The sequence below is a fragment of the Chrysemys picta genome, chromosome 6 (assembly GCF_011386835.1).
Source record: "Chrysemys picta bellii isolate R12L10 chromosome 6, ASM1138683v2, whole genome shotgun sequence".
NCBI classification, from domain to species: Eukaryota; Metazoa; Chordata; order Testudines; family Emydidae; genus Chrysemys; species Chrysemys picta.
In genome coordinates this window covers 109,488,946-109,515,551 of record NC_088796.1, presented here as the reverse complement: position 1 = coordinate 109,515,551, position 26,606 = coordinate 109,488,946, and the positions used below count along the sequence as shown (strand labels likewise).

The following is a 26,606-nucleotide window of genomic DNA, read 5'->3' as shown; positions in this document are numbered from 1 at the left end:
CCAAATCAGGAGAGGAGCAAGACTGGGGGATTTGTGACTCTTTCGAGCCTACAGGGTTAAGGGGCATCCAGGAGCTTCATGGCTGTCTCCCTGCAGAATTTCACAGCACACAGCTTGGGTGCTGTATACTGGAATGACATTAAATCATCAAAAGCACAAAGGGTGGGAGAGAAACTAATGATTAAAGAACAAAATACGGAAAGAATGGTGAAAAACAGAAGTCTCAATACATGTCAAAACAAACAGACTATGCAAAATTAGACAAAGTCGTCAACTGCCCATAAAAATGAACAATTTGACCTCTTTCAACAATGTCAGTGATTGAAATGAGAAATTCATATAATATCTGATGAATCTATAATAAGATGCTAATATATTATGCAGGAAACTTGCTAATAGAATGAGATTTACATACTGCATTAGCAAAACATGAATGCTAAATGCACAAACATTAATACCTTATCATGGCAATGGAATTAGATTTTCCTAACACATTGGGGTTGCACATTAAATAGTGAAGGCTGCTATTGTTGAGAGACTTGAGGCCTGACACCTCCATTCTCTTGCACACACAATGCAAATTTGGGTTATACGAGGAATGCAGGGCTGGGCCCAAAATGCACAGCTGGACACTGAACAGTCACGTTGATGAATTCCTACCAAATGTCTTCAAGCATTACACCAAATCTCTTAGCAATACATTATCAAGAAAAAATAAATAGATGATGGCTGTTTCAATGGCAATAAAATCAGAGAATCAAGCCATAGCCCGAAACAGTCCTGAAACAAAGCTTTGCCAATTCACTGCTCCTCCCCATCCACCTGTCTACACGGCCAAAAAACGGTGTGTTCTTAACCTGGGTTAGTTAATCTGAGTTAGCATATCAGTGCAGACATAGCAACTCAGCTTTTAACTCAGAATAGCAGCTCAAGTTAACACCAGTGCAGGAGCCTGGGGTTGAGCTCTCTCCGCACGGCACAGGGTGTCTTCACCGAAGACGCTACGGATGTGCAGCTGCATCAGTGTAGCTGTGACAATGTAGCACTTGTGTTCAACCAGAAAAAAAGTTATCAGTGTGGAGCCTAACAATGAAGTATACACCAGTGTTTCTCAAGCAGGTATATGAGTACCACTGGGGGTACGCTGAGGTCTTCCAAGGGGCACATCAACTCATCTAGATATTTGTGTAGTTTTATATCAGGCTATATAAAAAGCACTAGCAAAGTCAGTACAAACTAAAATTTCTCACAGACAATTACTTGTTTTGTACTGCTCTATACTATACACTGGAATGTAAGTACAATATTTATATTCCAATTGATTTATTTTATAAATATGGTAAACATGAGCAAGTAAGCAATTTTTCAGTAATAACTGTGACACTTGCATTTTATGTCTGATTTTGTAAGCAAGTAGTTTTTAAGTGAGGTGAAACTTGGGGTATGCAAGACAAATGATACTCTTGAAAGAGGTACAGTATTCTGGAAAGGTTGAAAACCACCGGTATACACCAAATATAGCACAAGAGAGTAAAACACGAGAAAAAAAAGGACAGTCTCCTGATTCTTAAAATTTCTCACAGACAATTACTTGTTTTGTACTGCTCTATACTATACACTGGAATGTAAGTACAATATTTATATTCCAATTGATTTATTTTATAAATATGGTAAACATGAGCAAGTAAGCAATTTTTCAGTAATAACTGTGACACTTGCATTTTATGTCTGATTTTGTAAGCAAGTAGTTTTTAAGTGAGGTGAAACTTGGGGTATGCAAGACAAATGATACTCTTGAAAGAGGTACAGTATTCTGGAAAGGTTGAAAACCACCGGTATACACCAAATATAGCACAAGAGAGTAAAACACGAGAAAAAAAAGGACAGTCTCCTGATTCTTAAAATATCTGAAACTGTATCAGTCTTTAAAGGGAAGCTCATGCCTCATAGAAAAATATTGCTTTTAAAAACAGTCCTGCTGTTATCACTTATATTTTTCTGTATTTCTCTTCTCTCAGCCTTATGAGATCATGTTTATTCCTGACATAAAATTATAATCCTCTGTTCGTGATATCATAATTGATTGCTGGGGAAATTATAATATGTTGAAAACAGAGGATTATGCATCACTTCAGGTAGAAAATAAATAGCAGGAGCAGATGAATGCTTGAGGAACAAACATCCTAGTTTCATGCAAATATTTTTAGTGATAAAATAAAGAAAAACATCTTGATGATCTATGTTATACAGTATATGGTATAAGCATAGTTGTTCCTAAACTGAAAGATTTTTCAATTCACATGAGACACTAGCACCTCTTTAAAATTTCATTATATCTTTTAAGAATTTGCAAATTCTGCTTTTTAAAAAACAAACAAGGACTAATGATTAATGAAGTCTTTTCTGATACACTATGACTTACAAAACAAAGTTTCATCTGAATAAGAATAAAATATCTATAACCGAACCGAAATATATCACTAAAGTATACATTTTATAACCTTCCCAGAGTCACCTCTGATTTTCTCAATAGATTCTCTAACAAACACTACAAGTAAATCTTTAAATATTTGTTACTAAATCCTCAGATTTATCTACAGTTGATAGCACAGTCCCTCTGAGAATTACTTTTCTTGCTGTAAGAAGAAATGAGCTATTTCTCACCTTCTCCCTACCCAACTTACTCATCCAGTGGTAGTGTTATTATTTGTAGTTGGACACCAATACAAAAGCAAACAGGGGACCACAAAGAGCGGAGTTTGAGAGGCGGAAAAGGAGATCCCCCTGCTGAACAAACAAGGTGCGAATACTAAGCTTGGGGTGAATGAGTTTGCTTGACTGTTTGTTTTTCTTTCTTCAGGTTATTTCAGTTACTGGGTCAGTTGGGATTGTGTGTCTGGGGACTGTTTCAGCCTTTGTACCTGGATCATCCTTTATCATCTTTGATCAGCCTCTATCAGCTGATCACCCTCCCCCTGTGTGGTGAATGAGGGGGTAGAGCAAACCTAGGAGAGAAGGCCTTAAAAGCCAGAGGCTAAGCGACTGAGGGGAGCTAGCGAACAGGGGCCCGCAAACAGGGGAGTTTGGGAGGGAGTTGGTGGGAGGGAGACATAATACCACAATGGTTAGGAAGGGCTGCATTACCAGTGCTAACGCTGCTCCTATCTCCTCCACCTGTGCCTGTATCCAGCAGGGCCGGCTCCAGGCACCAGCTTAACAAGCAGGTGCTTGGGGCAGCCACGGGAGAGGGGCGGCATGTGCGGCAATTCGGGGACGGCAGGTCCCTCACTCCCTCTAGGAGCGAAGGACCTGCTGCCGCAGATCGCGGCTTTTTTTTTTCCCCCCAATTGCCGCCGCTGCCGGTTGCGACTGCGATCGCGGCTTTTTTTTTTTGTTTGTTTGGGGCGGCAGAAATGCTGGAGCCGGCCCTGGTATCCAGACAGACAACCTAACCATGGATGTCTCTACCCAGATCCTGGTGTGGATTTGCAGAGACTGTGGCCTGCGTTTCCGACTCAGAGAAAATCAGGTTGGGGGGACCAGCCAGTGTGAAAGGTGCCTGCTGGTGGAATCTCTCAGGAAGAAGGTAGAAGAGTTACAGGAGGAGGTGGCTAGGATGAGGAACATCTGTGCCCACAAGGAATTCCTCAAGAGTATTCATATGGAGACATCCAAGGCTGAGGAAACTATCCAGCTACAGAGGAATGCTGTCACACCACCGGGGGAGGAGATATGGCTCTGTCACAAGGAGGACACTGGCTGCTGGTTACTTCTGGCTGTAGGCAGTGCTCCAACCCACCCACCATGGTGATGGAAAACTGATATGCTGCCCTGGCAACAAGCAATGGGAAATCACCCCCAAGACTGGGAGGATCACTGCCACCACTCCCAGGAGGAAACGTAGGGTAGTGGTGGTTGGTGAATCTCTTCAAAGGGGGATCGAGGTGCCCATCTGTCACCCTGACATGGTATCCCGGGAGGTACGCTGCCTGCCAGGGGCCCATATATGAGACATTACAGGGGGATTGTCGAGGATCATCTGGCCCTTTGACTACTACCCCATGCTACTCATCCATGTGGGCACTAATGATACTTCAAGGTCTGACCCTCAGCAGATCAGAAGTGACTACGGGGCTCTGGGATATGGGTGAAGGAGTTGGGCGTGCAGGTGGTGTTCTCTTCAGCCTTCCAGTCAAGGATAGAGGCCCAGGTAGAGACAGATGCATCCTGGAGGTGAACTACTGGCTGCGGAGATGGTGTCACCAGGAGGGCTTCGGCTTCCTTGACCACGGGATACTGTTCCAGGAAGAAGGACTGCTAAGCAGAGATGGGGTCCACCTATCAAGGAAGGGGAAGAGCATACCTGGATACAGACTGGCTAACCTAGTTAGGAAGGCTTTAAATTAGGTTCGAAGGGGCCAGGTGACCAAATCCCATGGTAAGTCAAAAACATGGAGACCTTGGAGAAGGTTTGTAATTTGGGGGGAGCATGGGCTGTTATAGCAGCGATAAAGTAGAGACAATACAGAACTGGAGGGGGGGAATCAAATCAGTATCTTAGATGTCTGTACACTAATGCGAGAAGTATGGGGAATAAGCAGGAAGAACTCAAAATGCTAGTAAATAAACACAACTATGACACAGTTGGCATCACGGAGACTTGGTGGGATAATCCGCATGACTGGAATACTGGTATAGGAGGATACAGCTTGCTCAGGAAGGACAGGCTGGGAAAAAAGGGAGCAGGTGTTGCCTTATATAGTAAAAATGTGTACACTTGGACTGAGGTTGAGATGAAAATAGGAGACAGACTTGTTAAAAGTCTCTGGGTAAGGATAAAAGGGGTAAAAACAAGGGTGATGTCATGCTAGGGGTCTACTACAAACCACCTAACCAGGAAGAAGAGGAGGATGAGGCTTTTTTTAAACAACTAAAAAAATCATCCAAAGCAGAAGACTTGGTGGTGATGGGGCACTTCAACTACTCAGACATCTGTTGGAAAAATAACACAGCAGGGCACAGATTATCCAACAAGTTCTTGGAATGTATTGGAGAAAATTACTTATTTCAGATGGTGGAGAAAGCTACTAGGGGAGAGGCTGTTCTAGATTTGATTTTGACAAATAGGGAGGAACTGGTTGAGAATTTGAAAGTGGAAGGCAACTTGGGTGAAAGTGATTATGAAATGGTAGAGTTCATGATTCTAAGGAATGGTAGGAGGGAGAACAGCAAAATAAAGACAATGGATTTCAAGAAGGCAGATTTTAGCAAACTCAGGAAATTGGTAGGTAAGATCCCTTGGGAAGCAAGTCTAAGGGGAAAACAATTGAAGACAGTTGGCAGTTTTTCAAAGAGACATTATTAAGGGCACAAGAGCAAACTACCTCACTGCGTAGGAAATATAGGAAGTATGGCAGGAGACCACCTGGCTTAACCAGGAGATCTCAATTGATCTAAAAATAAAAAAAAGAGTCCTACAAAAAGTGGAAACTAGGTCAAATGACAAAGGATGAATATAAACAAACAACGCAAGTATGTAGGAACAAAATTAGAAAAGCCAAGGCCCAACTAGCTAGAGACATAAAGGGTAATAAGAAAACATTCTACAAATACATGAGAAGCAAGAGGAAGACCAAGGAGATAAGGTTGGCCCGTTACTTAATGAGGGGAGAAAAACAATAACAGAAAATGTGGAAATGGCAGAGGTGCTTAATGACTTCTTTGTTTCGGTTTTCACCAAGAAGGTTGGTGGTGATTGGACATTTAGCATAGTGAATGCCAGTGAAAATGAGGTAGGATCAGAGGCTAAAATAAGAAAATTACTTAAACTAATTAGATGTCTTCAAGTCACCAGGGCCTGATGAAATGCATCTTAGAATACTCAAGGAGCTGACTGAGGAGATATCTGAGCCATTAGCGATTATCTTTGAAAAGTCATGGAAGATGGGAGATATTCCAGAACCTTAGAAAAGGGAAAATATAGTGCCCATCTATAAAAATGGAAATAAGGACAACCCACAGAATTTCAGACCAGTCAGCTTAACTTCTGTACCTGGAAAGATAATGGAGCAAATAATTAAGCAATCAATTTGCAAACATCTGGAAGATAATAAGGTGATAAGTAACAGTCAGCATGGATTTGTCAAAAACAAATCATGTCAGACTAACGTTATAGCTTTATTTGACTGGGTAACAAGCCTTGTGGATGCGGGAGAAGCGCTAGACGTGGTATATCTTGATTTTAGTAAAGCTTTTGATACTATCTCGCATGACCTTTTGATAAACAAACTAGGGAAATGCAACCTAAGTGGAGCTACTACAAGGTGGGTGCATAACTGGTTGGAAAACCGTTACCAGAGAGTAGTTATCAGTGGTTCACAGTCATGCTGGAAGGGCATAACAAGTGGGGTCCTGCAGGGATCAGTTCTGGGTCTGGTTCTGTTCAATATCTTCATCAATGATTTAGATAATGGCATAAGGAGTACACTTATCAAGTTTGCGGATGATACCAAGCTGGGAGGGCTTGCAAGTGCTTTGGAGGATAGGATTAAAATTGAAAATAACCTGGACAAACTGGAGAAATGGTCTAAAGTAAATAGGATGAAATTCAAAAAGGAAAAAATGCAAAGTACTCCATTTAGGATGGAACAATCAGTTTCACACATACAAAATGGGAAATTATTGCCTAGGAAGGAATACTGTGGAAAGGGACCTGGGGGTCATAGTGTACCAAAAGCTAAACATGAGTCAACAGTGTAACAATAGTTAAAAAAAAAAAAAAGCAAACGTCATTCTGGGATGTATTAGCAGGAGTGTTGTAAACAGGACATGACAAGTAATTCTTCCACTCTACTCCATGCTGATTAGACCTCAACTGGAGTATTTCATCCACTTCTGGCCGCCACGTTTTAGGAAAGATATGGACAAACTGGAGAAAGTCCATAGAAGAGCAACAAAAGTGATTAAAGGTCTAGAAAACAGAACTTATGATGGAAGATTGAAAAAATTGGGTTTGCTTAGTCTGGAAAACAGGAGACTGAGAAGGGACATGATAACAGTTTTCAAGTACATAAAAGGTTGTTACAAGGAGGAGAGAGCAGAATTGTTCTTCTTAACCTCTGAGGCTAGGACAAGAAGCAATGGGCTTAAATTGCAGGAAGGGAGATTTAGATTGGACATTAGGAAAAATTTCCTAACTGTCAGGCCGGTTAACCACTGGAATAAATTGCCTAGGGAGATTTAAATTGCCATCATTGGAGATTTTTAAGAGCAGGTTAGACAAATAATTGTCAGGAATGGTCTAGATAATACTTAGTCCTGCCACGAGTGCAGGGGACTGGACTAGATGACCTCTCGAGGTCCCTTTCCAGTCCTAAGATTCTATGAAAAAATAAATAATATTTGCAGAAGTAATTTGGCTACTTAAACAGCGCACATGGCTGTATGAAAGTGGAGTTTCCTGTCAAAATGGTAATACGTGCCAGTTCAAACACTAACATCTAATATGGGAACAGTTTTCTTGTACCATTAATGTTTTTTAATCAGATATGCACAACCAAGTGCTTCTAATACAAGGGGCACTGGTAACACAGAAGGAAACAGAAAACATACCAATAATTGCCACTTCAAATTCCTGGTTTTTTTCCAAACCTATCTTAATCCTACCTCTCCTAGTGGCTCAGATACTGCTGTAAGTAGAAACAGACACCAAGCAACCTTTATGAATGCCATAGCATATGTGCTTTTAATAAAAAAGGCAGACAACTGTTCACTGAGTACACTAATTGTTTCTTAATAACTGGAGCACATCCTACAATGTAAGATTATAGAAAACCAATATATGCTATTTGCAGTATTATAGTAAATAATAAAAAAACAGTAAAGATAAAACAAAAATAGGAATTTTTGCCAAGAAGAAATGGATTTTTGCATATCGGTCTATGTTATCTGTATTTTTAAGATGATTAAATGTCGATGTTTCATTGCTAGGGATTTATTTCACTGCTGATTTTTTTGTAATAATCTCATATCAATACCAGATTTATATATGTTTTTGCAATATATTGTACTGTAGGAGTACAGTGGTTAGCTTTCTGTCACATAAAAGTAAAAGTTTAAGATAAATTTTCTTTAATAAATAAATGATCCTTTCAGCACAAATCTAATCCACTGATACTGATAAACTATGGCAAGCCTTCTGACATTATGGCAGTCTGGCACTAAGCCAGAATGTGACTTCATCTTCTCCAACACTCAGTGGTAAAGCAAAGGGCTGATTGTAATCTGCACCACAAAGCCTGATGAAAAGAAACATCAAAATGATATACAATCCCTCTGACCAATTAGTCTAACACACCCAGAGAGGCAGAGATAGGACACTATTGCTATTAGTATACATTATATGGCAAGGTCTCACACCAAAACAAAGATCTGAACCTGCACAATATTTTCTACCTGGATCCACTTTCTTAATGCACTAAGGGTATAACTGCCAGACACTGGTTAAATTACAGACTAAAGGCCTCAGATTAAAACTAAAAAAAAAGCCAATGCTGTCTTGGGATGCATTAGGCGAGGTATATCTAGTAGGGATAAGGAGGTCCTGCTTCCGTTGTACAAGGCGCTGGTGAGACCTCATTTGGAGTACTGTGTGCAGTTCTGGTCTCCCATGTTTAAAAAAGATGAACTCAAACTGGAACGGGTGCAGAGAAGGGCCACTAGGATGATCAGAGGAATGGAAAAGCTGTCGTACGAAAGGAGACTAGAGGAGCTTGGGTTGTTTAGTCTGACAAAGCGAAGGCTGAGAGGGGATATGATTGCTATCTTTAAATATATTAGAGGGATTAATACAAGGGAGGGAGAAGAATTATTCCAGCTTAGTACTAACGTGGATACCAGAACGAATGGATACAAACTGGCCGTGGGGAAGTTCAGACTTGAAATTAGACGAAGGTTTCTGACCGTCAGAGGGGTGAAATATTGGAACGGCCTACCGAGGGAAACGGTGGGGGCGACGGACCTGTCTGGTTTTAAGATAAAGTTAGATAAGTTTATGGAGGGAATGGTTTAATGGTAAAACATAGTAGTCAAGGAAAGCCAAGCAATGGTGGGTAAATAGTATAATGGCTAACGGGGTCGGGCTGAAGACTCTTGCCTATATGCTCGGGGTCTTACTGATCGCCACATTTGGGGTCGGGAAGGAATTTTCCTCCAGGGCAGATTGGCTGAGCCTCTGGAGGTTTTTCGCCTTCCTCCGCAGCATGGGGCAGGGATCTCTAGCAGGAGGGTCTCTGCCGATTGCAGTCACTAAAAACAGGATTGGAGACTTCAACAGCAGAGTCCAGGGAAGGGGTAGGGACGGTTTTATGGCCTGCAGCATGCAGGGGGTCAGACCAGATGATCATAATGGTCCCTTCTGACCTTAAAGTCTATGAGTCTATTCAAGCAGCAAGTAAAAACCTGTGCAGTGTTATATTTTGTGTGCTATGTGGTAGCAGAAAAATATTACGTTCAGCGTATTGTATGCAAGGTAACGTATGAATGTGTCAATTCAGGTTCATTTTGTGACACCTTTGTATTACTAAATTCTACAGATTAAGTTAAGGAGGAATTATGATACAAGATGAGTTTCTAAATGAATATAGCTTTCTGCTTAGCAGCTGTCAAATCCATATGAGGCCCTGCATTGCATAAAACCCCTACTGAAACTGTGAAAGCCCCAAAAGGTTTGTAGTAATCAATTTGGGTCACAAGTCTTGTCTTTAAATTAGGGAATTCAAAAGAAGACTGAGACATAAATGATGTGCAAGTGTAATGTGGAAATATAACACTTTGCTACAAGGCAACTGAAATATGATACCAATTTAACAGGTAAAATATAATAAAAATTACAATTGTGTGAGGTAGAAATGAACTTTCTGGTGAGAAAAACAAAATACACAACCTCACCCTTCCAAAAAGCCCCCAAAAACCCAACTAACAAAACATCAGACAACTAAATTAGAAGATTATTAACTCTTATGACACTTAGAAACTTGTTCTCCCTTGAAAAACAGGAACAGGCAGGGTAAAGTTATATGAAAGGAAGTGTGGCTTTAGGAGTCCTACATGTCTACCTCATATTTCCCTCAGAGAGATGGGGCAGGTAGAACTGCGAAGTGTGCAGTCACCAGTATTATGCACAGCATAAACAGAAGTGAGACTATGACTTTACGTGTTTCTGACTTGGAACTTGGCCATGTGCCAAGGTTTGGGGGTAGTCATTGGGAAGCTTTGTGCTAGGCCAGAGGGAGGAACATTGGGAGGCAGGGTGGATCACATTAGGAAGTGCACTTGCTAACAGGGATACGTCAGCATGAAGACAAATGGGATATAGCTTTCTTCTAGCTGTTGGTGGGGACAAAAGGGTAGCAGAGCTCTTGTCTGCCAGAGGAGGAAGGAGAGCAAACCAGGAGGCAGAAGTCCTGCTGCAGGTGAGGAGACATGGACAGGGACTGGAGACCAATGTAACTGGGTGCAGTTCTGCACTAAAAGACACTATAACTCTATTAATTAAAAGGCGGGAGAAAATGCAGATGAAAAGACTAGGGGAGCACTGACAGAGGAATATGGAATAATGTTGAGTTCTGAATACTGGGGAAGTTCATTAAGCAAGCTGAAAATGATGATACTGTAAGCTTGAAATCCTACATTAAAGCCAGACAATCTAAAAGGTACTGTATATTAAGTAATAAACTCAAAACACATTGCCAAGACTGGCTAAAGCCCATAGGTTTTCACACCTCGTCTAAGATTTGTTTTCTTCCCCTCCACATACTCCTCCTTACTCAGCCAAAAAACCAGAAGTGTCTGCTGCATAGGTCCCTCTCCCACATGTTTTACTTTATCAAGAGATTCTCTTATCATGAAGCTGATTCTCTTTAGGCCTGCCACTGCTCCTGTCACCTGCCTCTAGATTGAGTTCAAACACAGAATCATTGAACAGGAAGGGACCTCAAGAGGTCATCTAGTCCAATCCCCTGCACTCATGGCATGACTAAGTATTACCTAGACCATTCCTGACAGGTGTTTGTCTAACCTGCTCTTAAAAATCTCCAATGATGGAGATTCCACAGCCTTCCTAGCAATTTACTCCAGGGCTTAACCACCCTGACGGTTAGGAAGTTTTTCCTAATGTCCAACCTAAACTGCACCTGCTGCAATTTAAGCCCATTATTTCTTGTCCTAGCCATAGAGGTTAAAGAGAACAATTTTTCTTCCTCCTCCTCCTTCCAACAACCTTTTATGTACTTGAAAACTATTATCATGTCTTTCCCTCAGTCTTCTCTTCTCCAGATGAACCAAACCCAAATTTTTCAATCTTCACTCACAGGTCATTTAATCATTTTGGTTGCTCTTCTCTGGACTTTCTCCAATTTGTCCACATCTTTCCTGAAATCTGGCACCCAGAACTGGACACAATACTCCAGTTGAGGCCTATTCAGTGTGGAGTAGAGCGGAAGAATTACTTCTTGTGTCTTGCTTACAAAACCCCTGCTAATACATTCCAGAATGTTTGCTTTTTTTTGCAACATTGTTACACTGTTCGTTCATATTTAACTTGTGATCTGCTATGACCCCCCCATCCCCCCAGATCCCTTTCCGCAGTACTCCTTCCTAGGCAATCATTTCCTATTTTGTATGTGTGCAACTGATTGTTCCTTCCTAAATGTAATACTTTGCTTTTGTCCTTATTGAATTTTGTCCTATTTACTTCAGACCATTTCTCCAGTTTGTCCAGGTTATTTTCAATTTTAATCCTATCCTCCAAAGCACTTGCAACCCCTCCCAGTTTGGTATCATCTGCAAACTTTATAAATGTATTTTCTATGCCATTATCTAAATCATTTACATCTTTGACTCTAATGCTTTCCTTGTGTCTGATAGCAGGGAAGCACTGTGGATTAGAGAGGGCCAAGGGACAGCTGGAACAAAGTAGGAGGCTGATCTCTGGACTTAGGAGAAACTGAACAGGAAGTAGGGAGAAGAACTCACAAAAAAGAGATGGAAAAGGAAATGAAAGAGTAGCTGAGAAGGAGAAAGTAATAGGGATCCTATTACATCCTAGCAGGTGTCTTTGGATATGGGATATGAGGTGCAAGTAATGTGCAGATAATTAGGGGGATATACCTGAAGCTGGCTGGGTGGGCAAATTTATCTAAGACATTATTCTTATCCAAAGGAAGCTCAACCTTAAAGAAGGTCCACTGTACTTCAAAGCCCTCTGAGGAGCTTATGATCAGGAAGATGTGAATTTTTATTGAATCAGTTAATCAATCCCTGCTCATATGAAGCTCTGTGTCTTCTCAGTTTAATTCAGGTTAGAAGAACGTCTTCAATAAAATTATAAGAATTTTCACAAACTAAAAGGAAAAACAAATCATGGAATGTTAGTGGAAGCAAGGCAGTGCCAAAAAATCTACAGTGATCATGGAACTGCTTGGGAAAAGTAAAATCACATTTGCGTTGTTTTTCAAAACTGGAAATAACTATAGGGGGTTTTGTTTGTTCTCAGGAAAATGTAAAGGTAACTTACTCAGGCAATAATTTGTTACTTTGCTCTTTCTCTAAGAAGACCGGATGGCTCAGTAGAATGACACTAGGATATAGCACCTTTCACTTAATGAGTCAGCAGTTTGAGACTAGCTTGAATTGATATCGACTGAAGTGTTACCATCTGTTCAGTTCCCCAAGTAAAACTGTTTGAGGGTCTTAGTCCACACTTCCTAGTCTACATTATAAAATTCAATTGCACTAATTAATACCCTTGTCTCAACAAAAGAGAGACCACAGATTGGGTGGACATAGAGAAAGATTTTAAAAGACAATCTCTGTAGATTAGGGTTGAGGCACATTAGGGGCGTAATGAGTGGGAAGCCTGACTTCACTACTGCTGCTCATGTTTAAATGCTGATTTTATAACTGCTCAATGCTAAATGCCTACTCTTCTTTGCTAGAATGTTAAGTAAAGAGCTGGGCAGAAACACAAAACAGTATGAAGCTGTAGGAGAAGCAGCTGTTGATATCTGACAGAAGCGATACAAGAATGAAAAATAACCCAGGGCACTGGCAGTAACTGGCTAAGGTAACGTGTTCTAGGTTCTTTTACTGATGTAAAGAACATACAAATATGAAACAGCAAGGCTGTTAAATTACATTCAATCTTATACTTCAATGTATCATCTCTGCAAAATGCTAAAGAAATGTTGGTGACGTAATGCCTGGACTGTGTACTTTAATACACATTGTACCAACAAATGTGAATTGCTATCGTGTTAGTTATTTATAAAAAAGCAGTGTTGCCAGCACAGTTGTTTCTGAGAAGCTATAACATTTCCCTATACTTAGAATAGGAAATAATTGTGGAATCTGTTAGCAAATGTTGACTTTTTTATGATGAACGCTAACTTTCCGATTAAGAGCGTGGCGTTACATTAAGCCAAAATCCAAATTCCTTACTCAGCTAGAACTTTCACTGGCTTCAGAATCTGGCCCATTGTCTGAATAGAACTGAAGCAAACTCTTACAAGATGGCATGACTGTCTTCACCAGGGCAACTCACAAAACCCAAGGCTGAGAGTTTGGAGTGCAGCCGATCCACACACAGGTTAAAGCTCACCTCTACATCTCCTTGATCTTCCTATAGCCTTTTGTACAGTGATGGTCTTCCTGTGCCAAGTTAGAACAGCCTGAGGGTATTTTTTACTTTGTGGTTAAATTATTGTTTTATTCACAGTGAAGTTAGAGTGGGTTCACAGCTAAAAGTGGTGAGTATTTGTGCAGGGAAAAGTGGTAGTTTCAAACAGCTCAATTTTCTAGAGATTCAAAATATTTTCTTATATCCAGTACATTTCACTGCTTGATTTCAAGACTTACATTGTGAGTTTCTGTACTCAGGTGAATTGAAATAGAAAGTGACAATGAGATGCATATTTCAGAATTTGCTCTATACAAAGGCATTATTGTGAGTTTTAGCAGGTGTTTCTGAACAAGGAAGAAAATGATTGCCAAGTTTAGGATACTAAATGACAGATAAAATATCTGCTTTCACTCATTTTATACTGCAGTCTCCAAAATCAAGAACACTATAGATTCACACAGTACAATAAAAATTCACTCCTGCATTTTGGTGACTGTGGCATTAAATAGCAACCCTAAGATGCTGTACAAATAAACTTATTTTTCTGAATCACAGAGGCTATATTTTCTCTTGACGGTAACAAGATTATTTTTCAGAGTAGTCTTCAGGTACTTTTTAACAGTGTATCATCAGATGAAAAGCAAGTGTAGTTCTGTACTGTAATAGTAAATGTGCAGTAACTGTTTAAATCTTTCCTGCCCAAGTTATTTAAATACACTGGGTATTTATATGTTCCAACCTTTGGCGTTAGCTTTAAAGCGATGTTAATGAGGGAAAAATAATTATGCAAAAGGTTATACAAAAGCTCTTTATAAAATAAAATTAATAAATGGTGCTTTCAGCCTGTCCTCTCATAAACAAGCAATTCACTCCACAGAAAATGAAATGTTAACTTATAGAAGCTTGGAAAGGTCTGCCTCAGTGTTGTTACTCTCGAGAGTGTCAATGCTTAATCTGTGGTGCCTGGATACTAAAGAAATAGGTGCATTACAAATTATATCCATTACGAGATATCTGAGATTAGATAAGAATAGTTATTTATGTTGGACTCACAGTCTCCTAGGTGTATGACAGATAGCTAGCTGGGTAGTAATGGTTTCTTCATTGCCATTATGGTCTACCATGTAATGGCATTCTAAAGGAGTTTTAAACCATTGACTATTGACATGACAGACTGTAAAGGGAGCACTGTATCAATGACTATTCAGAGAGTCCTTAATTCATGGATCACTGATAGGACACTCCATAACCACACTAAAGGAGCACTACTGATCTGATGGACATGACAGACCATAATGGCTTTGAAGGAGCAGTTGTGATTTATTGTGTTTAATGGATGCTATCAAAGTCCCTTCATCCACAAATTATGGACATGAGAGGTCACTGCTGTCTGCAGTGTCTATTCATGTCTCCACGGATTATTGACATGATGGCCCATAATTGGTTTTGCTGTTCCTGTTGCATTCCATCTTACTATTACAGCCCCCAATTTATGGATTATTGACAGGACAGAAGACAATGGCTTGGAGTTGCTATATGCTCAGTCATGACTTCGGGCAATTACAGAATATTTAATCCATGCAACATTGACACAATGGACCATAACTCCCCCTTTGGAGCTGGTATTGTATCTGTCTTGCACTGTATCATTTGTACACTACTTGGTGCATGTACTGTTAAAGTATGTATGACAAACATCCTTATGAAAAGGTATCTCCTATGAACAAAGTAGCCACCTCACTACATCAGTCATTTTAACAAAGGCGCCTGCCCCATCATGGCTCTAATGGTATGTAAAACTGAAATCATCCAGGGGTATAATTATCACAAATGAGGGTAGAAAAGAGGAAACCAGAGATAATGTTAAGAATAGTAAGAATGAGAATATTGAGAAAATTACCTCATATTCTTGTGAGAACTTCAAATTGTCATTAGCTTTCAATCTTTCAATGTGATCTGCAAGTTCCATGATAGGTATTGGAGGATGGCTAGCCATACCTGTTGAAAGAGAGAGAAGGAAAACAGAATTTAAAATAAATCAAAGAGATTGCATCATTCTAAAATTTAGAGAAGACAGTAGTTAGAATTGCTAGAAATATGCAAGTAGTAAAGATGTTGTAGGTGAAAGAAGCAGGCAGATAGTTTGGTTACTCAAAGCAGGACATGCTCTGGAGAGATGAGCTTTGAAGCCAAATAAAAAAAAAAGTCACCAAGCATATTCCCAAAGCTAACATTCCTAGTGTAAAAGAAAGTGTTATTGTGCCATGAGTCAATGAGGTTAGCTAGGCAAGGAAAAATGAGACAGTTAGACCTGATGTTGACTTCTGCTTTGAGTAATGACTCTTAATGTCATTTCAAACTCCTTCTCCTGCACTGTATGAAATGGAAACTGTGTTGAATTAGACGATGAAAGGTGAGCTGAGAAAATAGACACTGAAAGAGGCCTAAAGGGGAAAGAATAGTATTTTGACAGAAAACAAAGTGACTTATGCATAATCAAGGAAAACTAACTTGGAGAATGAAGGTTACCAGGGTAACCGGAGACACCTGAACCTGCAAAGGAAATGGTATAAAATAAAATAAAATAAAATAAAAAATCCCAAATAAATTAATAAAATAAAAATAAAAATGAAATGGATAGCTTGATAGTTAGAAAGGACTAATAACAATGTTTCAAGGACTGAAGGACTGACTATACATTCTGACTAAATCAGATCAGGAATACTTTAAGATAGCTTTAATATTTTATGAAGGTTAGAGATGACTGACATTCACATGCAACTATGTATGACTAGAGTAACATGCATCACTGCTTATAGACAACAGTCACTAAAGACAAGATTGGACATCAGACAACTAGAGCTTCAAAAATGTTTTCACTAGTAGCAGATTGTAGAGACAGGGGTTGTACAATTCAGCTGGAAACACATATCTGGCTGCACTAGTACTTTAAAATGATCTTACCCCCAAGCCCCATTATCAACCCCCAAAAGTACCTACAATCTACTTCAGGTGTAAACATCTTTGTCTATTGATGAAGATATAGAACGAAAGAGAAAGTGAAAGAGAGATAGGAAAAAAGATGGGGATAGGGAGGAAGGAAGAGAGAGGGAGAGAAAAAAGGCAGAAAGAGATGTGGGGCCAACTAGCACAGCCTGCCAGCTGAAGATTTGCCAGCCCACTCCTTGTGGCCATTTTTTCCCAACCAATTAGTTTATTTGACCCGCCCCAAAATGGTTTGCATTTATTTCTTTGGGTTTACTTTTACCAGGCCTAGAACAATGTAGCATGTATAACCACTTGCAGGGAGAAACCACAGCTGGCTAGAAAATTTAAACTAGTGAACCCCAGGATCTGTTGAAATTACAAAAGAAAACAATGATGACTACAGGGGGCTCAAAGTGGAAGCTGTGTTGCACATTTCAGTTTGCTTTGTCACCGTGAATCTCAGGAGTGTTCTGTGGGACACCTAACTTGCATTTGCTACCGCACCACTCAATGACCATGGGATTATGATAGGGTCACTTCATTAAATGATTTTGCGGTATTTCAGTCACCAATTAATAAACTTCAGTACATAGGAAGGACCAGCAGCACTGATCCTAATCATTTGAGCCTTGTACATTACACAGAAATGCTACACTCATTTAGTCAAATGCTACCTGCACAATGATTCCGCCACTGTGAGGTTTTATTATAGATAGTATGACATGCTGCCAGTCAATTGAACTAAGGGGAGTATCCAGGAATATTGGGGATATTTTTTGGAAGTTACAGGTACAAAATTAGTAGCCAAAACTCTATCTATATCCATTCTGGAGTCTCCCATTTTGTCAGTTGTCAAATTAAGGGCTATGTTACACTCATTTTTGAAAGGGTGGGTGACATTTTTCTAATGATTAAACTGATTTGATCCAGATCAAGCACCCCAGTGAAAAGAATGGGAGTGAAAAGGCACAAGAAAACTCTAGACTTATCCAGAAATGGAGGTGGGCTGATGTACATCTAAAACAGTGCTTGAACAAAGAAAATAATAGAGACAAAGATGTTTAGACCTTTTCGAGCGAATCGTGGGAGAGAGTTATTATCATATAAGGACTGAGTGGTAGTTTGGCTAGAGAGGGAGGACACAGAGCCAATCAGGGAAGCGTAGGGGACTGAATTACTGCTCAAAGCTGTAAAAAGTAAAGCCAATTGGAAACGGGAAACAAATTAGTAACAGTAGTAGAAGGCCATCATAATCAATCAATCAATCACACACACACACGTACACTTCTGACATGCACAAAACCATTGTCTGGAAACCATACTCAGAAGAAAATATCCAGAGGTCCAATCTCTCTACTGGAAACAAGAAGGTGGGTTGTCTTTGTTAATTAGTGAACCTATCCTTTTCAACAACACCATGAACTTGGATCTCAATACTTAGCTCAGTGTGAAGGGTATTTAGTCATTTTAAAGAGTTAGAAATTGTGGATACATTATTAGGCTATTTGATTAATCAAATCATAGTTAGTCCTTTTTTAACTGGTCTTATTTATAACCATCATTACAGAGGTACCCATTAGCACTTCTAAAGTTGAGCATCTAATACCATTTAAATTTCTCATTATATGTTTCTAAAGGGTGATTTTGTAGTAAACATTTGGTGCAGAGTGAAACGTGGCATAAAACTTTTCTAAGCAGGAAACTTACAGATAACTTTTAAAATTAATTGGCTGGCTCTTACTTGAACATAAACCCCTTTTGCTAGAACTCATTTTATGATCCTATAATTGAACAATACTTAAAATTCTTTAATATTTTACAGTCAGCTTATAAAGTGAAGTAATAGCATTTGGTAGGGCTATTATTTTTAAAGACACAACAGATGCAATACTGAAGTGACAAATAATTACTTTTTCATTTTTGAAAGTCTTTTGCTATGTACTCATTCTATGCATCCGGATTATGTAGATATGTACTCTTGTTAATATGCATCCACAGTTCTTAAAGAGATTTTATGGTATATGCTATGGGTTCATATTAAGGCCACATTCTGTCCCTGGTGCATGTAGTAGGCTCTTATTGACATCAACATGGGTTGTGTGCACCTAGGGCAGAACTTGACTCTCAGAACACTACACAAAATGTAGCTGATCAGACTTATTTTTATGGCTCTACAATACAGAATGCATACTTTTGCTAATACACATTAATATCATTCCATATATGCTATGAACATGTATTAAAAATAATAAGACAAAATGCAACTACATCTGAACAGGCCCTCTGACATGCTTAGTAGGTCTAAAAGAATAACATGCCAATGACATGCTTTTCTTTTCTTTTTTATTCAAATGACAAAAAAGATAAGAAATTAAAGCACACAAAAATGTTAAAATAACGTTAAAAGACCTGACTCATATCAATGAAGACAACATCATGCAAAGTTACACCTGAATTTCCATACACAACCAGCCCTTGTGCCTATTTACTGCGGAGGATTGCAAAAAGTGAGTGATTTTATACTGCATAATAGTGTTCCCCCCCAAAAAAGAATTAAACAAGAGCTTGTGGTTCCAATAACATGTGGAAATATCTTCTGCTTGTCTTGTGGTAAATGTACCACTAATTCAGAGGAACATGGTATACTATATGGGCTACAATACTTAGGCACAATAGGTAGAGTAAGGGCAAAATTCACCACAATGCAGAGTGCAGGTGAAAGGACCTCTGCATCAATCACTTAATCCACACTTACATCCTATGGTTGAAAGCCTGATCCCACTGAAGTCAATGGAGATTTTGATCTTGTCTTCAGTGGGGCCAGGATTTCACCCTTAATGCGGAATGTAACCAGGTACCTGGCCTTATGTAGGCTCTCTGCATTGGGGTGAATTTTACTATAAATGAATAAGAAATACAAAAGGAGCCTTTCATTTGCTATTTTGTTGCTTTTATGCATTTATGAGACAGAAGATCAAGGTGTTTTTGTGGTCTTAATATCATTAGGGAGCACACATTTGGTTTGAAACTTGCTCAAAATGTGAATACAGCTCCATGTTTACAAGCCCCTCATGAATAAACAATAAATTGGCGATTACATAGAACACTGAGCTGTGATAACACACAATAATTGCTTTTAAAAAACAAACATATTGGAAATCTGACATATAATTTTTACACAAAAACCTTTATTAAATTAATTATATTACAGGCCCACATCAAACTAGTAATCTGTGATCATTAAAGACTCATTTATTGCAATATGTATTTGATATAATACCAGAGAAAAACAAACAAAAAAATTCATGATGAGATGTTTCTATCAACAATAGAACCAATAAAAGTGGCACTTTTTTCTGTCAAAAATTTGTAAAAACACAAATGCAAAACTTGTGTTCAGCATGTGCAACAGACAAAAGGCCCAACAATATTGGTCTGTGACCAATGGGAATTTGTCTTCCATCAGAACTCCAGGAGGGTATGCTTAGTATAGTGGATACTGGAATTACTTGTATTCTTTAACAGTCACCACAGTAAAAATAAACTTGAGGGAGTAGGTTCAGCGTTTGTCTACATGGAGAAAAAAACAGAATAGCTATTTCAAAGCATTCCAATAGTTATTCCACAACAGCTCCTTGTGTGGACACTCTATTCTGGAATAAAATAAACTCCATTCCAGAATAATTAGTGTACTCCCAAAGCGGAGCAATGATTCTGGAATTAAAGTGACTTTTATTCTGGAAAGGGGTGTCCAAATGCGAGCTATTCTGGTCAATTTCCCCAAGTAGACAAGCCTGTATTCTCCCTTCAGTGTTGACATAACTCTCATGAATATGAATAGGAATTGCATGTATACAATGAGAGGATAGCCCTGCTAACTTGCAAGTCAGATGTATAAATCCAAACATCAACTTTTCCCCTTGTGTTTAATTTGCTATTTTCCAGTTGACCAGTTTTATTTTGTTTTTCTTCATCTTGGAAACAGACTGGTGCAGCTTCCTTAAATAACTCTCCCCACAAGTATATGGTGAAGAATTTCTTATGTAAATATGAGTAAATCTTTGAATTCAAAGCTGTTTTAATTTTCTTTATTTTCCTTGAATTTCAAGCCTCTTTTTATTTAACTAATGTGCTATAATGAGATAATTGTTTAATTGGTGTCCAATTACACAAATTATTTACGAGTGTGACACATTTTGTACTTAAATGAAAAACAAAAAGTGACTTGTCAGGAATAAATCAATCCTGTTCCTCAGCTGACAAGCAGATTGGAGTCTTTTTCTGAGCCTTGGATCTCAGAAAATTTCAAACAATTTCAAATCAGTCACTTTACTCTGTGTAAGTCTGAGCTTCTCCTTCCTGTAGATTTCATTCGATGAAGACATATTGTTCCTACCCTGACCCCCCACCAGTCTTTGTCCACGTGGCTTAGTGACTTATAAAATTTGCTTTCAAGGTTAATGATTTTAATACCATATTTTATAGTAAACTTGCGGTAGAATAGCAAGACTGGCTCTCCTTCACCCCTGCCCCTCTACCTTTAGAAAATGATAGACTTACAAAATGAAATCCCTTATGCTGTTGGGAGATTGGGCATTTTCATATTGATTCAAAGAAAACTTGGCGCAGATGTGACCCACTTGCTGGCATATGGGCCTATCTAACAAATGTACATTTGTATGGAAAGCACATATGGAGACAGGATCTTCTTCTCAGATGTAGAACTGTGGGCTATTCCCTTATGTTAAGACACAGTGCCAAATTTATCCATGGTGTAACTGCTTGTTGCAATGGAGTGAAGCCAGAGATGAAAATGATCCTCTGTGTTCAGAATAAAATGAGAATTATCCTAATAACACTATTCTTTACTGGTAAAACATGAAGAAAAGTGATAGGAAACTGAAAGCTTTATTGTTCTGGCAATTCTGAATTTAGATTCATATGGTGACTTCATATTGTGTTAGTATTTTCATCACCAGTTCAACTTGATCATTAATAAAATAAGAAAGCCTTGACGTTGAACTAGAAGATAAATACTAGCCACAATCCACATAGTTGCTTTCAAACGGTTATATTAAACCAGCTATATTAAAGGTGCTTTTACTCATATGGTATGCAATTCAAATGCATTTTAATCCAATAGGGCGAAACCTTGACATTCACATCCCACTTGACCCCCCCCCCCCCCCTTAGACAAAATAAATTTGTGGTTTAAGATTAAAAAAAAAATATTATATATATATATATATATATATATATATATATATATATATATATATATATATATATATATATATATATGTATTTTGCAAAATTGTGTCTTGGGCATCTGACAGTGGTTGTTTTGGAGTCTTTCAAATAGTCAAAGCATTTGTCACCCATTACTCTTTATCAAGGTTTGTTATTATTATGAATACAGGGGATTCCAGTCCACACTCCATTATCATCGCCCAATGGAAGCACATCTACTAAATTTCTATTTTGACAGGCATATGTTTGCCCCTTCAACATGGGGCGGGGGGAGAGGGAAAGGGGAGAGGAAAGGGGGTTGATGATGCTCTGCCTCACATTGCCTAATTTATTTTTGATCTCTGCCCCCATTGGTAACCATATTAAACAAGAGATTAGTGAGCTAAACATTTCAATTTAAGTTCAAATTGTCTCCTGAATTGCTCCACAGTATCAGTTCATTAGGAAACAAAATGACTATTTTTGATGGTACTCTTTAAGTGGCAGAGATTTTGTGTGTCTGGAAAGCACCCAACACTCTGTGGGTGCTCCAACAATCTAAAGAAATAAAATAAACAAATAAATATCCTCTTCACATCCTCTACCTCCCTGGAGTCTTATTGTCCTGGTGCATACTGACTGCTAGAACACGTTCAACACTGCGTCACTTAATAGAATTGTTGGTATCTCTGTTCAGACGGGATAAAATTGTATAGTGTAGACAAGACCTTTGTATGAGGGCAATTGTAAAGGCTTCAATAAAATATACACAACACAATCCTCTGCCCCACATCCTACTGCCCATTTTTTTTAAAGGGAAAAATGTGGAAGGAAAAAAATATGGTTCCCATGAACATAAGGCCTCTTTTTATTTCATCTTGCTGGCTTTGTGTTTGAGTAGAATTTAAAAATGTGTTGTTAATAGGTTGCTAGCCCATGCCACAATGTCTTCACTACTATTATTATCTATGCTAGCTTGATTAAAGCTAGTACACGTATGCCTACCTATGCTATAATTGCACCTTCACTTGCCCTGTACACATAGTCTTATGGTGAAATCATAGCTCCATTCAAGTCAATGGGAATTAAACAAGAGTGTATGCTTCCACATGGGAATAGTGACACTGACTTCAGCAGGGCCAGGATCTCATCCTTAGAATGTGTTAGTAACACCTTCAAACATGCTTTTAAATCCGGGACAAGACAAACCACCTAGGGCAGAAACTGTCTCTTTTGTTACTTGTTTGTATGGTGCTTAACACAATGGGCTCCTGATCCTTGATTGGGGGTCCGTGGTGCTACCACGATAGAAATAATAATAATTTCATTTGCAAGCCACAAGTGCCGGAAAATCAGACTTCGTTTTACAAAAAAGGTTTGTTGCCAAGGGACAGGTCTAATAGTATCAATGAATTGCGGCTTCACAGCCAAGTTCACTGAAAACTGTCTATCTCACATCAACAGCTGTTGCAAAGAAAGGTCCAAATTCACTCATCTCCAGCTCTTTCCAGAGCAATGAGGTAAAACTATAGTGTCTGCAAGAGCTAATGTACAGCATTAAATTCTAATGTTATTAAGCATGAGCAGCCTCTTCCCCTACTTTATTTTAAAATATGACAAAAAATAAACATAAATGCAAGATTAAGACTACAAATTTAAACACACAAAAGTAAAAAAAAAGAAAACTGTATGAAGTAATATTAAATCATCCACACTGCCCATTATGACTATGGGAGCAATGAATTTGGAAATTTGTTTTAGAACATATATGATGGGAGTTAATCTGTAAGAACCATAACTTTTTCTTTTTCTGACTTTTGTGCATTTGTATACAAAATCTCGCCTTTGCATTAAGTGTTTTTTGAATGTAGTAAAAATGAAGGATAAATCACAGAGCGTTAATAAGTAATAGGTCAGAACTAAGTGCTGGGATTTCAGTTAACTCTTTTGAGATAAATTGTGTGTGTGTATTGTGTGGTTTAGTAAATCTCTGAGAATCTCTATTTAATTTCCTGATTTTATGCATTTAAATGCATAAAAGTGCCTTTAAAAAGTGGCTACATAGTTCCTCCCCTTTCACAGTTACCAGAGAGGACCAAGATGTGTTGTAGCAGGAAGCTTAATAAACAGAGGATCTTCTTGGTCAGGGAGTTCACTAGTAGCTGCTGAAGGTATGATTGTGTTCATGTCTCACACTACAGAATTTATAATACTAGCACTGATTTTTGTACATTGTTAATGGTAAATCAGGAAGATTTTAAAAGCAATCAATCAGAATTAAGCTTGGGACTTCATTTAAATCATACTGTGATTAAAAAAAGTCTACTGAATCACATCACCATCAAAGTTAAGAAAATTCCAAAGATAAAATATCAACCCATCTATACAAGGGTGATAAAAATTCCAATGCCACTCACATTATTTTCTTCTTATCCTGTCCTTGGCTGTCAAAGTTACTCCCATTAAGAAAACAAGATTAAACATACTAAAAAGAGGAAAGTTTATATCAAGCAGGTTTAAAGATATTCTGCAACATGCCATTCCTATACCTCAGGAATAGTTATATATTAATATACCCTTTTGACCTCACACACTGCTCCTGTTTTAGAAGACAAGAGTATTTTTTCCAGCTAACCTTGCCTTTTTATTTTGCACATCCGCAAGGTGCATGGCCCAGACTTTTAAAGAGACTGCAGTGTTGTGCACAGTGAATATGAGAAGTATGCATGATTCCTATAAGCAGTACCCTTCACCATTAAAGGATTCTCACAGTTTTAGTAAACCAATCCCTGAAAGGGACACTGTCAACTGGAAATCTAGTCAATTTAAAAAAAAAAAAAAAAAAGAGTTAAAAATAGTTTCAGAGAAAACACCTGCTCCAGAGACTTGCGGCCAATTTTTGTTCTCGTGCAGTTATATTTTCCTATGTTAAAAATTGTTTTCCTCTTTTCTGTTGCCATGTGAAAGACACATACAAAACCAAGGGAAACTGACTACCTGACACTGCAGTGGAAAGAGGGAATATTTGTACACAAAGTATTGTCAAATGCACACAATTAATAAATAGGGGGGAAATAATTTCCCAGCCCCCTATCTTTTTTAGTATTCTTCATTGTTACTCGTTTCTATGAAAAAAATGTGCTTAAGATGATAGAGTCTCCATTAATTAGTTCAATATGGAATTTTTCTTACACTGCAGAAGTTAGAAGAAATTATTCCCAAAACTATTAGTAAGAAATACACTGCAAAATCTCATCATTAATCAATATAAAGAATTTGGTAGAAACTAAAGAATTCAACATTTAACAACTCAGTTCTCTAGCAGCAGTGCCGTTTAAAGAAATATTGTTGAAAACCGTGAATGGTCACAGCCCTGTAAACGGGGGAGTTCTGCATCTTACCTGGAGTTTGAAAATTAAGGCGTCGCAGCTCCACTGGATCTGTGGGATGATGAGAAGGAATTTCCTTGCTGTTGGGTATGCTGCTTTTTCTAGAGTCGGATTCAGCCCTCTTCCTGAAAAGATAAAGTAAACACAAACACACATAAGATCCTCAGTGTTAACTACACAAATATACTTGTCTGACCTATTTGATCATTTGATACTGCTTCTTTTTAAGAGTATTCACTACCCAAAGCAGAAGATAAAACAATTGTGTGCGTCATGGTGGTTAAGGCAGCTACAATTTACATGGTTAAAGGAAATTTAAACATGAAAACATTGGGTTGGAGTAATTGGAGTAATTGCCTTCAGCAGTAGCCTGATCCTCCAGTTCATCATTCAAGGGACTAGAATAATTAACAGCTACAGCCTATAAATGGGAAACTTCAGGAAATCCACTTTGTCTCTGTCTTAAAAGCTAGCTACCTACCAGCTTTATTAAATATATTTGTTTAAATCTTCATTATGTAATTGTGAATAACATATGAAGATGCTATATTTGCTCTCATCATGTTTTAATATACACAGCTCTGTACTGTTTTATTTATGAATAGCTGTTATTCATTAGGCACTTTCAAGGTTGCTGATAATATCTGAACACTGTTGCTTTCACTTTCTAGGGAGTAAGAGCTCAATTCTCAATATTTCAGTTCTGTAATAGGGTGAGTCACAGAACACCCATGGCCCCAATCCTTTCCATGGTCACAGAGCCCCTATTCAATTGAAATGCTTCTGATCAAATTAGGGGCAGGGTTTTCAAAAAGTGTCTAAGGGAGTTGGGTACTTAACTGCCATTGACTTTCAATGGAATTTTGATGCTCTTGAAAAAGCCAGAATACCTACTGATTTGCATTTTCATTCAATTTTTTTCTTTTTTTAGAAGAAGTGAGGATGAAGGTGGCAAAAAGCCAAATTTCAAGAAAGGGAGGAGAGGTGGGTGTAAGAGTTATTACAGCTACACCTATCTCAAGTGTCCTGCATTTTATTTGACATCACACTCTTGGGCCATCTTCCTGATTAGGTTTTCCTGTGATGGTGCTAAAACCTGCTCTGCTACCTCTTAAAACAGTTTAAATTCACTTCTTCTCTGTCCAGGTATTACAGGCAAAGCAGTGAGTGGTAACACTGATTAGGACATGATGTGATGGGAAAGAGAAGAGTGATGGGGTAGGAGGAAATCTTATCAATTTTAGCTATGGACTAAGGCTAGCTCTATTTTAGATGACAGTGGGCAATTTCTTTTGCTTGTCTTTAATACTGAAGATACACAA

General features: G+C 38.5%; 1 protein-coding gene across 43 annotated transcripts in view; it reads right to left on the bottom strand.

Annotated features, from left to right (window-relative positions):
• PTPRD (protein tyrosine phosphatase receptor type D) overlaps nt 1-26,606 on the bottom strand; it is a 1,673,772-nt gene that overhangs the window by 82,938 nt on the left and 1,564,228 nt on the right. For 29 of the 43 annotated variants that reach the window (XM_065549568.1, XM_065549595.1, XM_065549566.1 and 26 more), the window contains 3 exons: nt 25,297-25,409; nt 16,190-16,231; nt 15,579-15,676 (listed from right to left, as the gene is read on the bottom strand). In XM_065549568.1, coding sequence (XP_065405640.1) covers nt 15,579-15,676; nt 16,190-16,231; nt 25,297-25,409 — 253 coding nt within the window. The remainder of the gene's footprint in view (nt 1-15,578; nt 15,677-16,189; nt 16,232-25,296; nt 25,410-26,606) is intronic. The other 14 variants (XM_065549580.1, XM_065549584.1, XM_065549582.1 and 11 more) reach the window with 1 other exon arrangement.